This window comes from Oreochromis niloticus, linkage group LG2, assembly GCF_001858045.2.
Source record: "Oreochromis niloticus isolate F11D_XX linkage group LG2, O_niloticus_UMD_NMBU, whole genome shotgun sequence".
NCBI classification, from domain to species: Eukaryota; Metazoa; Chordata; class Actinopteri; order Cichliformes; family Cichlidae; genus Oreochromis; species Oreochromis niloticus.
In genome coordinates, this window is record NC_031966.2 from 33144008 (window position 1) to 33161813 (window position 17806).

The 17806-nt window shown below is 40.9% G+C and overlaps 1 protein-coding gene across 3 annotated transcripts in view; it reads right to left on the reverse strand.

Annotated features, from left to right (window-relative positions):
- The window catches only part of aff2 (AF4/FMR2 family, member 2), a 188155-nt gene that overhangs the window by 49900 nt on the left and 120449 nt on the right, over window positions 1-17806 (reverse strand). For all 3 annotated transcript variants that reach the window (XM_019346511.2, XM_019346508.2, XM_025898390.1), the window contains one exon: window positions 7157-7194. In XM_019346511.2, coding sequence (XP_019202056.1) covers window positions 7157-7194 — 38 coding nt within the window. The remainder of the gene's footprint in view (window positions 1-7156; window positions 7195-17806) is intronic.

Here is a 17806-nt window from a genome sequence, read left to right on the forward strand (position 1 = left end):
TGGAGTTCTTCCTTCCCACTGTCGCTAATTTCTGGGGGTTTCTGTATTATTATATCAACATAAAGCAGCTGGAGGCAACTGTTGTTTGATTCGGCGCTTTAACTGAATAGATGTGCGATCCTATGGAAAACAAAGTCAACCCTTACAGCTTCCATAAAAGTTAAGAGGGTAACAAGGTAATACCTTTGGAAACAGTAAGGGTGCACTTAGTTTTTCACATGACTGCACAAAGTCCTGTAAAAACTCTCTTTTTAACATGACTGTATATATTACGGTGTCCCCCCTGTAAGCAACGAGGAGAGATTTTCATAACTGTATTTACTGTTCCTATTTGTATTGCCTGTAGCTTAATTATGGTTGATTATAGTTAATCCTGTATATGGTTAAGTTATACTTTCATCGTATATACTGGTATTTATCCCATCTGATTTTCAGAAAGGTTTTGTTTTCTGGTCTTTCTCCAAGTGCATCTCAAATTCCTCCAGGGTCCATCAGCTTTACACTGCACTGTTCATTTTGGACTCGGTCACCAGTAGTTAACCAGCAGGTATTGAACGCAACGAGGACAATCAAGAGACAATAGACAGCTGCTGATATTGTTTTTTCATGTTCCAATTGCCTCTGCTGTTAAACTGAATTGATCAGGCTCTTTAGACAAGAGAGCGCATGGCTTTGAGCCAGACAGGCCACCGCTCAGATAAACTGCTGCCAGCAGAGACACGATGCAACAGAGGGTGCAGAAAAGTGATCATGCTGAACAGGTAACTACAGGTTCTTAAAATAACCGAGGAAGGGAGTGAAAATATGCACAATTACAAGAGCATTATGGGACTGTGAAGTGAAGATGTGGAGGCCATCTGGGCTCAGTTCATCTGTCATCTTATCATCTGCCTTCAGCTCGCTGGTTCTGCCCTCCACTTGGCAGAGCTTCCTGCCGCACAGCTGGCTTTATAATCTCTCTCCATCTCCCTCTCAATCACGCGTGTGTGCACGCTCCAGCATGTGTGCGCTGGCACGTGTGCTTGTTTACCTAACGCATGTCTGTGTAGCATAGAAAGTGAAAATGTGACATGATTTATGAAATTATTGCTGTTACTTTGCTGTGGGATACCAATGTACACATCCATCAATAATTATTGGAAACACAAATTCCTTGTGGGTAAGAAGATTATTAGTCGGGTGAGAAAATCATTAACTTCTAAAACAGCATTTATTAAGCACGGCTGCATGAAAACTAAAATCTGCAGAAGAAAACCTTTTGTTTTCACCTTTTCACGTTGCTTCTGTCGGCTTCCAGGATTCAGCGATACGTGCATGTGCATCTGTGTATTTGTGGCGTGTGTCAGAGTGTGTTTGCCCCGGGCGCTACTGTGGGGAAGGCTATAATAGGTTTCCACTTCTACATATGTAGCATAATGTTCCCTGGCAGCAGCAGGGGTGACGCTGTTTGAAAAGGTGTTTTTACATTTGAACTTGTGCCAAGCTGCACGTTACTGCTTAACCTGTCTGTTTAACTTGCCAACATGATTGCATTATTTATCACCAACGTCAGTGTGTTCACGTCTGGTTACATTACAAGAGAAATGAAACACGACTACTTAAAGTACAGTTAAGGTAATCACGTAGATACCTTAGTAACAGGTGTATCTAACAAAGTGGGCGGTGAGTGTATCACCTGTCACATCAGTCAAGGTATTTATTTACTCCCACTAACTTCAGTCACTAGTCTTAACTTTGAGATGATCTCAGCACCCAAATTAATATATGAGCATGTGACTGTGCAAGTGGTTTTACAACCTTTTTAAAAATCTCTTCTGTGTGTTTCTTTTGATATATCACAATAAGCACTAAGTCTTTCTTTTAAACTCAGCTAATGCTGGTTTATGTTAATTTTTTTAAAGTAATGTTCACCGAAAGTGATCACGGTTAATTGGCCCTGTAGCTGAATGTCTTATTATGTTAAATACTCCTAAATTATCTGGGCGCTGGATTCTCTTTTACTACAATTAACTGATACATATACTTAAATTGTACATACACAGCTTCATAGTGTTGGATGCTGGCCTGATACTGCAGAGTGTCCTGTATCATAGATATAGTTGTAGGCTTTGTAACAAATCAAACTTGATTATAATGATATTATGAGTTATGATAGTGTGTAGACCTCTGCCTCCCTAGAGGCCGGCCTGCCAGTGAGCAACATGGTGGCTGTGTTCAAGCATCGCCACGATGAAAAACAGCGAGCGATGCAGCATCTGTGTTAATATATCTGCAGGACACCATTAATGAGCTCGATCGACTGACTGGCTCTACAATGTTTTCAGGTGACTTATTAACAGCTAGGCCACCGGCTACAATGTAACAACACTTAGTCACAGCGTTGTTGCTCTCTGGTGTCACCGGTGAAGCAACCATAGCTACCTGGTAACGTTCAGCCAATCACGTGAGTGAGTGCCGAGTACTTGACCCAGCGTTTTGAGTAATTCTGTATTTGCTTCTTTCTTTTTGTTATCATGACGTTTAATAGCTTACAGTTTAGTCTTGAGTTTAGTTCTTGTCTTTGTCTCATCCCCATGTCTCCTGTCAGAGTCTGTTGTGTCCTCTGAGTATGTCTCTCGCCCTCAAGTTCCTACGTCTTAGTCACGATCTCAGTGTTGTACTTCCTGTTTTATTTTGACAGCGTCTCATCACGTCTAATTCCTTCCTGCTGTGTTCCCCATGTGTTTCCATTTACCATGTCTGTCCTCATTTGTAAATAATGTGTCAGTTTTTTCTTGTCCCTTGTTGACGTTTGTGTTAACCTTCCCATGTGTCTCCATGTCTCAAGTTTTCAGGAGTTTAGTTTTTCCAGTTTAGGTTTTTGTGATTCATTTCTCATTTGGTTAATGTTTTGTAATCTCTCATAATTATTTCTTGCTCACGTCAGAAGTTTTTAAGCTCATACATTTACATAAACATACCGCCCGTGATTAACGTCCATCTCCATCCTGACTTTCTATATAATCACCTTTAGGATACAACAAGTGGAAGAAAAGCTGCTATTCGAGAAATAAGGTCTCATTAAATAATAATAACTTTCCCATGAACTAAACGCAGGTTCTTCTTCTGTGTCAAAGCATTCTGCTAAACTTCCTGAACACAACACACTGACCCAACAGCCTGAACCAGCAGCCTGTTTTCATTACTGCTCATGCAAGCACATCCATCATTGTTGAGCTTTACTATATCAGCATATTGATTTGCCCGTGTCTGAATGGTTTTGAATTATTGCTGTCCCCAGTTATGAATACAGAGGACCTGTACATCACAGAGCTCTCAGTAAAGCACCCATTCAACACCATTCACAGCACCGCTAACTAAAATAACATCAGGACTACTCACCCAGAACTACTCGAATGCTATTACTATTAAAATAATCACAATAAAAAAAGACCAGTTCATATCACTGGGGGCGATTTTCCTCACCAGTGTGATGAAAGATGTGAACGGGATATAACGCACAAAACAGAAGCAGCTAGCAGAGATTGTGAAGATTACAGAGAAGTAATAAAAGAATGATACAGTCTAATATACACTGTGGTGGGATGATAAGGTGGGTGGTTGTGTGTGTGTGTGTGTGTGCGTGCGTGCATGTGTGTGTGTGTGTGTGGCACAATAACGATTGGTATGTGGGTAACGCTGTCAGAGCAAGGATTAAAAAAATATGCGTGTCTGTATGGATGGTGTGAGGAGTGTGGGTGAGACAGCGTGTGTTGCTTTCCACGGGGGGATATAGCCAGTGGATCGCTCACAGCATCTCTAGTCCCAGCGTCCCCACAGATATCTGTGTGTGTGTGTGTGTGTGTGTGTGTGTGTGTGTGTAGGGTGTTCAGTAGATTGGGCTGCAGAGTGAATGGGCTCATTAGCGGTAGCAGAGTAACACATGGCCTGGGGCACACACAGACACACACTCTCTTTCTCTCTTGCTTTGCTGTCTGTCTCTCTCTCACACACACACACACACACACCTACACACACACACACACACACACACACACACAGTCACACTCCAGACTTGAATACTAATGCCCTCAGATTGTGAACACAACGAGCCTCATTTATAAAAGATTCTTATATCCTAATGCACCAGTCTGGGCTTCACAACACATTGCAAGCAAAAGATGAACTTATGAAAAATTGATCCCAGTGCCAAAATCAGCTGTTTACATGGATTCTTTCCAATGTTCTGTGATGTTAAAAATGCATCTAACATTGTGTTTTATTCTAATGATTAAGTAGGTGATATGTTTCCCAAAGATGTTAACACTTAGCAAGAAGACAAACCGGGGAGCCCACACAGCCCTGAAAGATAAATGGAAACATGTCTTAAAATAATGAAAATGGGCTTTAACACCTCCAGAAAACTTATTACTGATGACAGTGTTACATCCGCAGTGTCTCTGCCTATTAGATATATGTTTAGTGAAGAATGCAATTAGTGGTAGAAAGAGAAGCACAATTAAATACATAAAAAAGATGAACCAGGTGATCTTACAGAGCTTGTCTTGGAAAAGCAAATATGTTTGGCACAACAGTGCAGGTCATAATTCTGATTGCAAAAGCTGCCAGACATGACAGGGTACAAAAAAAATCATTAATTCATTAATTATTACAAAAAACCAACACCAACAAATATGCAGTCCTCTGGAGAAAGCTAGGCTCATCATCGATGACTAAAACATTTGTTTAATCAGCCCTAAGCCTGTAGTTCTGATATCACAATGCTCTTTATGACTGCTGGCCAATAAACAGCTTCAAATGTGAAAACAGAAATGGAAAATGAAAACACTGATAGTCTTCAAGAGATTTTTTTTTGGACCCATCCATCCACCCCAACATCCTGCCATGGTGGAGCATCGCTCTGCAACATCATCTCTCATCTTCCCCTTTGCTCCCGTTATTTTACAACCCCTAGATGGTTGACAGCTTTAGATTGTTAGTCCAGTACACAGGAGGCCAGAGGAGACCTGTTTCGACTGAAATGGACTCATCATTCTCAGACAGACTGGCAAAGATTTGCTAATAGTTGTTATAAATGCAGACAGATATGCCAGCTTGTTGCACTATGAATGCGATAAATGCAACTTGTCTACGATGTTTTTTCGCAGTAAGCGATACAACTCAGCTGGTTGCCGACTTGTAGTACTTTGGTTATATTCCTATATGAAGCAGCCATGTCATCCTGCAGTTACTATGTCACTATTTATGGAGGAATTTCTGTTTCAAATCTGTGAGGCTCTGGTTGGAAACTGAATGTAACCAGCTGACTTTCTCTTTAATGTGAATTTATGCATACAGATTTGACATTTTTACCAATTTCTTACAGCTAATGATCACATTAGCAGACACAGGTCACATGTAATTATTAATTTAACCCCATCCAGTGTCAATCTGATAACAGTGGACTAGTGCAGACCTGGTCCCCGTCTTCAAAGCAACCATTACAAGATGCAAGAAGATCACGAGTACATTGCACATGGTCACAATAATTTGATCATGCAACCACAGTTTTCCATAGTGTGACTGTGATACTAACAACCTATTGTATGGGAGGAAAGTAACTCTGATACACTCAGAGGTAACGGAGCCACAGGGGTGCAGTGGTTAGCTCTTTCACCTCACAAGAGAAGCTTCAAACCTGCCGGCCACCTCGGCTCTTTCTGTGCTACATCTTTTAACTCGGGGTTATCTTTTCCTCCCACAGTCCAAAGACATCCATGTTAGGTTAACTAGTTATTCTAAATTGGCCGTGATTGTGAATGTTTGCCTGTTTGACTGGAAAACCTGTCCCAGCTTCTCACCCTAAGACTGCTGGGATATGCTCCAGACCCCAACCCCCAGTGGATGACAACCTTAGGACAAGAGCTGCTGAGGCTGGGAGGTCCCTCGCTGCATAGTAATGATTAACAATGTTGTGGAAAAAAATTAATGAATTAAAAAGAAAACAAATCAGGAACAACGTGTTCATTAATTATGCAGGTCTTAAATCATTTTTACATGTGCCACTTAACCAGTGGAATCAAGAATAAGCTGTTCATTTACTACAACATACCGCAGGACTGTTATTACTGATGCTTGATGTACAGTAACAACTGGCAGAAATAAGATTACACTAATGCACAATGCATTACATCCCATAACCCAGGATAATAAACAAAAAAGGAAACGCTGGAAACTCAAAAAGCATCGATAACAAGGTGCCCTACACTCGAACGAACAACAAAAGCATCTAAATGTTAAATGTGTGTTAAGCTGTAACGAGACCACATTTATTAAAAAAGAGCCTGAGGAAATGTTACTCGCTGACCTTCAAACATAACGCATGCATGCATGTACGCAGGATTTTATGTTTCCTCCTCAGAGCCACAGTCTACACGCAGAGTCCCTGCAAAGTCTCCCTGCAATACAAATAATGAGTCTGCTGCCTAAATGTGAACGTTAGAGCTGAAGCGTGCGGCCGCTGACTCTCGTTATCAAGTGGACACCTGTCGCCGCAGATGTTTCGGTGAATTAGAGGCGCAACACCTGCAAAAGCCTTAATAACGGCTGCATTTGCGATTAACTTCATATAGCAAAAAAAAGTAAAAATCAAACAACGTCCCGCTAAAACGCTGGATATTTACTGAAGCGAGACGTGTTAGATGCTGAGGGCTGTGTGAGCCGGCTCTGCAGTCCTAAACCATGCTTTCAGAAACAAGTACAGAAAGAGAAACACTGACCACGGCTACCTCAATTGCATGTTTCAGGGCAAGAACATTTATTTATAGCTTGTTGTTTGGCTGATATTGAAAGTCACACACTCCATTAACCTCACACCCTCTGCCAAAGACTCGCTGGCTGCCACACCATATAGAAGGATGATGCCCCGGCTACTTGACTTAATGCAGGCCATATGTGGATCTGCCTTATTTCTCTCTGCCAAAACAACAAGTAATACACGACATCTGACTGCGGTCTTACTTAGCCCAGGTTGCTCTCGGCGGGAGAAGAGCAGCTTGCACGCCAGCTCTATTGTGAGTGCTATTTTCTGTGAGGATAAAAACGAGTCTGCAGAGTGCAGTCCATCCGACGAGGAAATCACCTCATTACAAATACAGCGTTTGGTTATTTGTCTTACCTCAGGGCTGCGGCTCTGGCTTTAGGCTTGTCGGACACCTGTCGCAAAAAGAAACAACAACAGAAAGAAGAAATCAGAAGTCATGTTCATAGATTACGTTTAACTATCGAGACAGTGATGATGGTGAGAACACGAGTGCTCGTGAGCACCGTGTGATAAACGTTACTGACTTTACTCGCCGTCTGATTAATGTTCTTATTAAGAAACAAATGAAAGCCTGTTCATTTTTTAAAACTCCAGAGTGTGACTGATACAGTTATTCCACAATCGGAGGACGAGCGAGGAGCAACGTGCCTCTATCGATCACCTAATGGTTCGATTCAAATCAATTCCAGACAGTGCTGATTAATTGATCAATGCGCTCATTTGGTTTGTAACTGATACTAGGCACTGTGCCAAAAAAGAGAAAGAAAATCAACCCAAATTGTCACAGTCTGTGTAACAATGTATCTCTAAAACAGCTTTTAATAAACATCAGAAACAGGGTGGTAATATTTGTTACATTTATTGAGCACAACAAAACTGACACAACGCAGCTCGCTCTCAGGGCAGCATTTACTTTTAAGGCAATAGTATCTTATTTTGTTTTGCTTTCTTTGTTCCTTTGAAATACTTTAAATAACAAAAGCGGCTCTTTGCACGTGTTTAACTCCACTACAGATGTCTTACCAATATCATTCCCTTAAAAGTAAATGCTGCTCAGAGAGTGTGCTGGCTTGGTGGAAGGTTTATTTTGTAGATATAAAACACATGTTGCATTCGTTTCGTTGTTTAGTAAAATTTGTTTAAATATTTAATAATAAACATCAGGGAAAAAAAGTTGTTGATCACAAGTTTATTTTATTTTCCAGAAAACAAACAAAAAGTTAGTCAGGAATGATTAGAACCTGTAACATACACAACAAAGTCACAGTAAAATAACATTTAGTATCTCCCTATGTTGTTCCCTATCAGTCTACATGTTGTCACTACAAACAATGCCAATGCTATTCAATGCTTTTAAATAGCGCCATAGAGCATTGCTGTTAAGAGGTCAGAGGTCAAATGCATGACAGAGTATTTTAAGATTAAATTTGAAATGCTAGTGTGAGAACAGTCGAGATTACAGTTGTCCTTTCTACACTCTACAAAATGCTCAGTGTAGGTGAGTTAGTGAACAACTTGTGATACGACACACTCCCTCTGTGCTGAACGACGGTGTAACCATGTGTGTGTGTTGCTTTTCTGTCCAGAAAACACAAACTATCTTTTCACCTTCTTAGCCTCTCCTTCCCTCGATCAGCTCACCTCTATTAGAAGAAGAACTTCTTGTCATTAAAATGACAGTAAACCTCTATTTTCTCCTTGTCGTCTCTTCCTTTATGCCCCCTCTTCCGTGCTTCCTCCCTGCCCTCTCTCTTCACTCCGAGTCTCTGCTTTATTTCTATTCATACTTTTCCTCCTTTCAGCAAAAAGAACAGGGGGGAGGGGCCGGGGAGGTGATTAAGCTTGTCAGTGAAGCCTTTTCCTAACCTCCACCTTCTCCCCCGTCCTCTCTTCCTCCCTCTGACGCCTCCCAGTCATTTTTGCGCATGGCTACATCAATTAGAACGACAAAACAAAAACAGTAAACTCAATTCCCGCAAATATCAGCCATTAATTTTTCTTCAAGCACTGTAACCCAACAATTAAAATGAATTACTCAAACAAAAACAGGACCTTTTCTTCCCTCCGGCTTGTTGTTGTTTTTCCCCCCACTCTCTCTCTCTAGGAATAAGGTGATTAACTGGACCAGTGAAGTTTCTGATAGATCGATGCGGAGCTGCAGGCTAGAACAACAAACCTCCTCAGATCTTTGGCTTTGGGAGGCTTGCAGGGCTCATGGAGAGGATCTATGTGTGAATATATTTAGCTGGCTGGTGGCTTTACTTGGATTTAAATAAAGAACAAACCAACCAGCATTTATTCACACAATCTCCTCTGTTACAACCCGGCTGCGAGCACTGTTCCCGACAAAAAGGGACAAGCTGTTTTACCAAAAGCAACACGATTCAGACCTTAAAGCTTTTCCAGACGTATATGATTATATTTCTAAAATCCCCTCTTCGCTCGCCTTTCTCGTGTGGGTGCGAGACATCTCAATGTTTCACAGCGGGGCCGGCAATACGGTCTTAACAAGGCTTTAAACACCCCCACACCAATTTAAACAGGAAGCGAACAATGAATTCTTTGCTTGTCTTGTACGGTGTCACTTTACTTTCGCGTGAGAGACTTTGTAAAAGCATTTCTAACACCTGAACTCAGTTCTCGAATTTATGATGTAACTCTTGCGAGGAGGTTGCGTTACTGAAAATACCGAAGCTGCTGGATTTTCACAAGTGGAACACAAAGAGACTGTATTTTAGCATCTTTCCCTCCGATGCCAGCTGGATTTGACACAGCAAGTCCAACGAAGACTTTACCGTTCCTGTTCGTGAACATTATCAGTCTTTAATCTGTCCTGTTACATACACGAGCATTTCTGCTTGGTTTGATGGCTGTAATCTCAATCATGTCCAACAGACAACTAACAAAATGAACAAGTGTTTTTCTTTGCGATGTGTTAGCCAAGATAAGGACTCTCTGTTTACTCAGCTGCCTTTAAGCCCATGTAGTCACTTTAACACTTCCCATTTGCTCGGCAGCCTTTTGAACTCGCTGATCGATGCTTTTCTATACTTCATATTTGTTTGTGCTGTCTAGCTTGCTTCGACTCGTTGTTACGCGATATTTCTATTTCAAGGTTCGTTGGTAGCCTCTGCACTTTCCTCTTTTTAAACTGCTGCTCTTCTGCAGGAAGTCTGCCAATCTCTGATGGAGGCAGCAGCAGTGGACATGATCTGCGCTCTGAGATCACCTAGCGTTACGCCAAAAATGAACAATTGCATTTAGTTGCAAAACTGGTGATTATACAGGCACAAAAAAGACTACCAAGGCTAAAAGTAAACATATTCATTTCAAAAATCCAATTTTGAGCTTTAATTAAAGTTGCAGTGAAAGCGGTGTTCTGACACTTGTCCCGTCGTCCTTGTTCTCTCCATAAACACCCACCGTTCACTTCTTTCAGCTTTTCTTTATTTATGAGGCCACTTCGCAATTAAACCACCCAGGACTGTGATTTGAGGTCACCCTGTAACTATGTGCTTTAGATGATTAATAGGATGTTGCCACTGGATAGAAAAAGGTCAGGCCTGCGCACTTGTGCAACAACGACATATTTTCTACACGTGTCGATTACACAGACTTAACGGCACCCCGAACACCAGCGTGCGTCTTTTTGTCGTAAAGCTCCGCTAATCAGATTTCCTTTGATACTCTGGTTTCATGTTTCCTACCTAGTGCACATTCAAATCCTTGAGTACATTACTATGGTGTGTTGAAGTGTTTTCTGTGCATTTTGTAGTCTGCATGCTCATTTGCATTCTGCAGTGAATGCCAAGTGCCAAGCTAAACAGAAAGCCATTCACAGAAATACTGCTTCATAGTACTGGAAGCAAATGCTTTACTTCCTTTTTAGCTCCCTTCTTACAATCTGTGATCCGTCCAGAATATAGATGATATAGGAAGCCAATACAAAGTGTTTTAAAACTGTTTTGATAGGAACAGGTGATGTGTGAGGATCTGTCACATAGTAGACCTTTTTCTTCAAAGGCTCAGTCACAGTAAAAATGATTTGGCAGCTGGTGATTACACTGACAGACTGATTGATTTCTATATATTTCTTATTTCTATAAGTAGCTACAACAATGAAATAGTCACCCAGTGGTTGAGTGTGCAACACCCTCAACATCTGGGCAACTTTGATAACAAAGTGACGCCACAAGTCACCTGATGGGAGGCAACCTGTCTCCAAACAATCCTGGTCCAACTCAGACTGGATGCAATCACTCTCAGACAGACTAGCAAAGGTTTGAAAATAACTACCATCTAATTTATAAACAATCAACCTGAGTCAGTCTGAATGTTGTTGTTTGCAATGTGTCTCTTTGCAGTAGGGGACTTGACGCAACTGGTTGTCAACTGGTTGTAGGTTGCCGAGCACGTATGTCATTTTGCTTTGCCAACCTGCAGCAACTACATCACTGTTGGTGAAAAAACTTATATTTCAAATCTGTGTGTTTATTTGGACCTGTGTAGATTTGGGATTTGGGCAGCACGGTGGCACGGTGGTTAGCACTGTTGCCGCACAGCAAGAAGGTCCTGAGTTCAATTCCACCATCAGGCCGGGGTCTTTCTGTGTGGCGTTTGCATGTTCTCCCCGTGTTTGCGTGGGTTCTCTCCGGGTACTCCGGCTCTCGCCCACAGTCCAAAGACATGCAGTTTGTAGGGATAGGTTAATTGAAAAGCTTTAAAATGCCCATAGATGTGAGTGCGAATGGTTGTCTGTGCCTGTGTGTTAGCCCTGTGACAGACTGGTGACCTGTCCAGGGTGTACCCCGCCTCTCGCCCTATGACAGCTGGGATAGGCTCCTGCGACCCTGAAAAGGATAAGTGGATGGATAATACAAACTACATTTAACCCCATTGAAAGACTGCTGGTTTATTGCTATCTCGACGCATCAAAGTCGCTTTAAAACAACAACAAGGCAAACGATTGCGAGTTCATTGCACATGCTCACAGCAATTTTAGTCGTGCCTCAGCCTCCAAAGACTCTCGTCCCTATTATGATCGTAGTATAACTGAAATTTAAATATAAAATTTCTATTTCCTGCGCTTTCCCTGCTAGCAGAAGTCAAAACGTTTGCCATTACTATTGGCTGAACATTGATTGGCCTCAGCAGGTTGTCTGCCAATTGGAAAGCCAATGGTTTAATCCTCGGGCAATGAACCCCTGTGATTGTGAAGGCATAGATAAAATAATACAGATCACAATGGTAACCAGTGTCGGGAAAACTAAACTAAACTAACTTTTCAAACTAAAAAAAAAGCATATCAGCTTAATTCTATTTAAATGTTCCAGTTTCAAGACTCTTCATGCTAATTCACTGCAGAGCTATTGCTAATGTTTCAACCAACACCTGTGAGTTTCCCATGGAGACAAAGCCAACTCTCTGCTCCATGCAGTGTGCATGCAGCTCAAGTTAGTTCATGCATGCAGCTCTTTTGACCTTTACCAACCAGCTCTGTCAGGCTGAGATGCTTATCTCTTTAAACGCTGATTTCCTCCACAGATTCATCCTAAAGCTGCACAGCTAAAACTGATCTCCTCCAGTTGCATTTTCCTGAATTCAATGTTATAGAGTCGTGTAACATTACTCAGCCTACGAGTAACAAAACTCGTCTGCATTTAGTAATACTGTAGCTAGCCCACAGTGCAGCAGGCTTGATGTGTTTAAGGCTCCCTTTCTGCTAGACACTTTTCCCAGCTGCAACTGTGCCTTCATATAGAGACGGAACTTTTAAGCCCGACTTTGCTCTGACCAAGGTGATCTGTCATCACGAGCTCGCAGAGAGAAAAAGAGAGAAACACAGGCAGATAGAGACAAAGGACGGTCCTGCAGCGGTAATTGGGTTGCTGTTTTTCTGTCAGTTTCTAAAGTCATTAGGAACATCTCTCTCTTTTCTGCCCTCACTCCTTTCCTCTCCTCTTTCCTCATCTCCCCCTTCCTCTGCTCTTTCTTTCAATTCCCTCCTCTCCTCCATCTCCTTTTGCTCTGTGCCAAAAACATATTCATCATACTCCTCTGCTGCCCTCACAGTGTTGTGCCACGGCATACTAATGACACTGTGCATCTGTGTGTGTCTCTCTTACACACACACACATTCTATCAGCATGTGTTTATATTTATGTGTTTGCTGGTGTAAATGCTTGTGAGGCGACGCCTGCATGAGTACACTGTATGTGCATCTCCCTATGTATATGTGTGCAAATGTGTAGTACATGTAAGCATATATGTGTGTATGTGTCAGTTATGAATGTGTGCGTGTTGTGTTTTACTTCAGGCTAAGAAAGCTTGATAATACACCGTGCACTCATTTGCCATAAGCCTGTTAAGAGCATGCACGGAAAAATGCCACCAAATGCATCTCAGCCTCTCTCTCTGTCTGTCATCTGGTTTTCTTTCCCTCTTTCTCCGTCTTTTCCTCCTGTCTGTGTTGTTTTCACTCTGTTTGGTTTCTCTCCCTCTAACTTATTCAGTTCCTTTCATTCTTTCGCACCTCCCTCTCTGTTTATCTAAATCAATCCCAGTGTCTGTCTTGCACACAGGCTGACAACAAAATAAAAAATACAGAGCGTGAGAGAGAAAGAGAGCGAGTGAATGTATGGTGAAAACAGTCAAATTAGACTTAACCCTTTGTCCTTTTGGCATACGCTGCATATGTTTTGTGTTTTTATATCAAAATGTCAAATATCTCTTTCGCTAACACACATAATAAAAATAAAATTTGCACAGCAATATATGATTTCAAGTATTTACCTATTGCAGTGTGAAGCCTGTAGTTCTTGTTACCTACGCACAAAGAATACAACAAAGAGATCCCTCACACACTGCTGCCTTTCCCCTAGCTCTTTTTAATCTGCTGGGACTTGACAATATGTCAGCCACAAATGGGAGACTGGAGGAAAACCATTTGTGTTTGAAACTTTGCCTCATAAATAAAATCATAGGGGATGTTTCCAGTCCCTGTCAAGGTGTTGACTGCTTGGCTTCATCTTCAAATGGTTCAATTAATTCTGAGTAAAACAGGTTTTCGTTTTTTCTTAAATACAGAAAGAAAGAAAAATCCGGTTTTAATGTAAAGGTTTTCAGACACTTTGATTAGTGCTTCATTAAATCACCTTTAGCAGCAACATCTGCCTCAAATCTTCGCTTCTCGTTATCTGAGATTTCTTCTGGTGTTTCTTCTGTCCTGTCTCCCTCCCATCATCCCCGACCTGCTACAGCAGATGGCCCCGCCCCTCCCTGACCCTGGTTCTGGCTGGAGGTTTCGTCCTGTTAAAAGGGAGTTTTTCCTTCCCACTGACTGTTGGGGTTTTCTCTGTATAGTTGTAGAGTCTATGCCTTACAAAGCATCTTGAAATGACTGTTTTCTTTTATTTGGCGCTATATAAGTAACATTTTATTTAATTTAATTTAAATTCTTGCGCCTTTTGGGACTCTTCCATACGACTGTCTGTGACCTTCTATAAGGATCTCCAATCTCCACATCCTATCAGGAGCTCTTAGAACCAAGGACGAGGTTCTTGGGTACCTGTCTGAGGAAGGTTCTTCTCCTCCAATTACTCAGTTTTGCAGGGTAGTCAAACGGAGGGAACTTCTGTTTCAAACATCATACTTTCAGCGCTGCAGAAACATACTTGCAATTTTCCCCAGATCTATGCCTTGACACAATTCTCTCTTGCAGGTCTAAAGTCAATTCTCTTGTTATTCACTCTGACACATCAGCTATGACAACTTTAAGGTGTATGAACTTACGAATTATGTCCAGTCATTTTGGCACATTTACATGAAGTCATTGAAGTACCTCAAGAACAGATGACAAAGACCAAATGTCATGTTGACCGGAAAACCTGTGTTTCTTATTTATTTCTCAGAAATTAACAAAATGATGGTGTCTAACGTGTAGATTGATGATAAAATAAACAATCGAATCTAGTTCAACAAGACAAAATGCTGATGTCATTTATTGGTTCAGGACACTGTAAGTTGAGGCCTCAGTGTGACTGATGCCACATTCATTAGAATTAGCAGACAGTGATTGGGTAGAGCTGTCTGTGTCAGCACACTCAAAGTGGCCACACATCTTATTTTAACCCATAAGAATATAGAAAGAAATGAGAATATGAAGGAGGGAATCAGCTATAGAACAAACTGTTTTTGTAGCAGCCTTTATTTCTTTATATGGATAAAGCTGTGCATATGGAGACTGAGTGGCCAACAAGAACGGCAGTTTTTGGCGCTTCTACCTTGGCTTCATTTTTCAGCTTTGGCTGAAGGTGGCTTATATGACAAGTAGGACTAGCTAGTTGTTCCAAATCCCATTCAATTGGATAAATATATGCATACAAACTCAGTGCAAACGATGCAAGCAATCAAATGTATACTACTGATGTACAATCATATGAAAAAGAAAGTTTTTCACAGTACTCTGAGGTTTGCAGACAATCATTCATGGATATCTTATTTATGGTCTCGCTACAGTGTTTTGTTCGGTTGAGTTCTGGACTTTGACTCGTTGTAGATTTGTTGCTGTGTTTGGGATCACTGTCAGACAGATGACCTCACATTTAACTCCAGAATATGATGATCACAAGGTGTCCAGGTCCTGTGACTGCAAAACAAGCCCAAATCATCACCCCTCCACCACCGTGCTCGACAGGGTGTTTGTACTGATGCTGTGTTTGGGCTGCTGCTGTACATTATGGCCAAACATCTCCACTTCTGTCTTTCTGTCCAAAGGACATTGTTCCATACGTCTTACAGTTTGTGTGCAAACCTAAGCTGCGATTCCATTTTTTTTCTCCTGGAAACCTTTCCAAACAAGCCATAGTTGTTCAGTATTTTTCTAATTATACTGCCACTCACTGCAATCCTGAATGCACACTAAGTATCTGTAATTAACAGAGCTTCTTTCAGTAACATTACACAAACTTAAACCATTATAAATGACCTGCCATCATTTATAATTATAATATCTACCATCATGGTTATTATACAATCAGAAGGCCAGTTAAAAGGGGATGAGAGGAATCGGTATCTTCATTAACAGAAAACATCTCACAGACTCTTTGATGAGCGCTGATATCTGTCTGCACAGTGGGGAGGGGGCAGCAGCACGACCCCCACTGACTGCTTTGAACTCATCTCTGGCATCATTAGCGCGTGATGACAGTGATTAGAGGAGAAAGGGCCACCGTGCCAATTTCCATACTGAAAAACAAGACAGGAAGAGCAGGACAACCACACGCCTCATATGCAAAGTGCCCCAGAGTGACAAAGCCGACCTCTTTAGTCAGTGAATAGCGCATAAAAAATGCTGATACACCCCACAACAGGACACATCACTGCTCCAAGGTTTGTAAACATCAGACCAGTGATGGAGAAGGTACCAGCAATACTGACATGCTGACCTTTAATGACTACGCTTGGTGTTTTTTAGCCCCAGAATTAGCATGCAGAGCCTTGAGTGTGCCACCAGAATACTAACTGACCTACTGTATTTAATTACAAAGACTTAATAAATTGAACAATTTAAAAAGCTATTACAGAATGATGAATTAAATTAGCATCTAAATGATTCATTACAAAACTTAAAGTAAAAACCAAAAGATCATTACATTTCCTCGATCTGTCGCCAAATAATTAGTCACTCAGTAAAGTCAATAAATAAATACAAAGTACGGGAGGAGCCTTCACTTTCTTTTCTCCATGTCTGCGTATCACTGGGCCATCTCACCTTTCTGCATGTCTGTGTTTGGTTTATTGCATTTTAATAGGAATAAATAAACAATCTCACCAGAAATTACATGTATTAGTTTTCCTGAAGCTTTTGATCATATTGCACATTTTCTTCAGCATGAAGTTGTACAATGTTAGGTTTGATGTGCAGTGCTTAAAGAAAAACGTCAAGTTAAACTTACAGTTCCACAGTTATTATGTAATAATAACAACTGACTCTTCTAAAGTGTAACTGTCAGTCTGTATATGTATATGTCAGTATTTATACTGTAAAACGTGAGTGGTTCCCCCCTACACCCTGCATGACTTCAGTATAAACATGTAGCTCAAAGGCAGCTTTGTTGTACTTTGATTTCCAGCTGTTTGTGACATCACAGTGAGTTGACAACTTGCAGTTAGATTTAGTCTTCCTTAGCGCTCTCCTCGTCCCTGACCTGCGACCTGTCAGATCGGTGACCCAGCGTTTCGTGTATTGTTGATTTCTTATGTTAATATTATGTTAAAATCACGTGCTCTTCATAAGTAAGGGTAGAGTTAAGTTATTTTGTATTACTCATGAGCAGTGTTGTTCAAGTTACCTGAAAAGTAATTCGTTACTTATTACTGATTACTTCTCCAACAAAGTAATCCTGTTACATTACTGATTACTTATTTTCAAAACTAATTAGTTACTTTTTCTTAGTTACTTTTCAAAAACACATACACAACCTGAATACGTAATAAACCAACAGACCAATTCTATTTTTTATGCATAATCCATCACATGAAATTGAATCAAATGGAAAATTCTCTTTTTAAAATTGTTTAATTAGTTTACAGTTTTTAATGTTATGCACATTGCATCAAGCAAAAATTGAATTATATGCAACAGTCTTTGACTTGAAGAATTTCTTTAACATTTAAACCTATTTTCTGCATATTCCAGAGTTTAAGATTTGAAGTTACATTTTTCACTGTAGAAAGAAGTTCTACAGTGAAATGTTTTTGTCACTTTTTACGCAATAAAACTTAAAGTAATATAAGTACGTCCACGTTTTTAATGCTGTATGGTCGTACTCTCTCCTGCACTCCATATTATCCATTGTTGATCTGCACACGTCTGTTGCTGCCACGGACGTCGCACGCTTCTACGTCATTGTCATGAGACACTCCCAAACAAAATCACGGTTTAGTAACCCAGTAACGCAGCGTGCTTACAGGAAAGTAACAGTAATCTAACTACTTATTTTG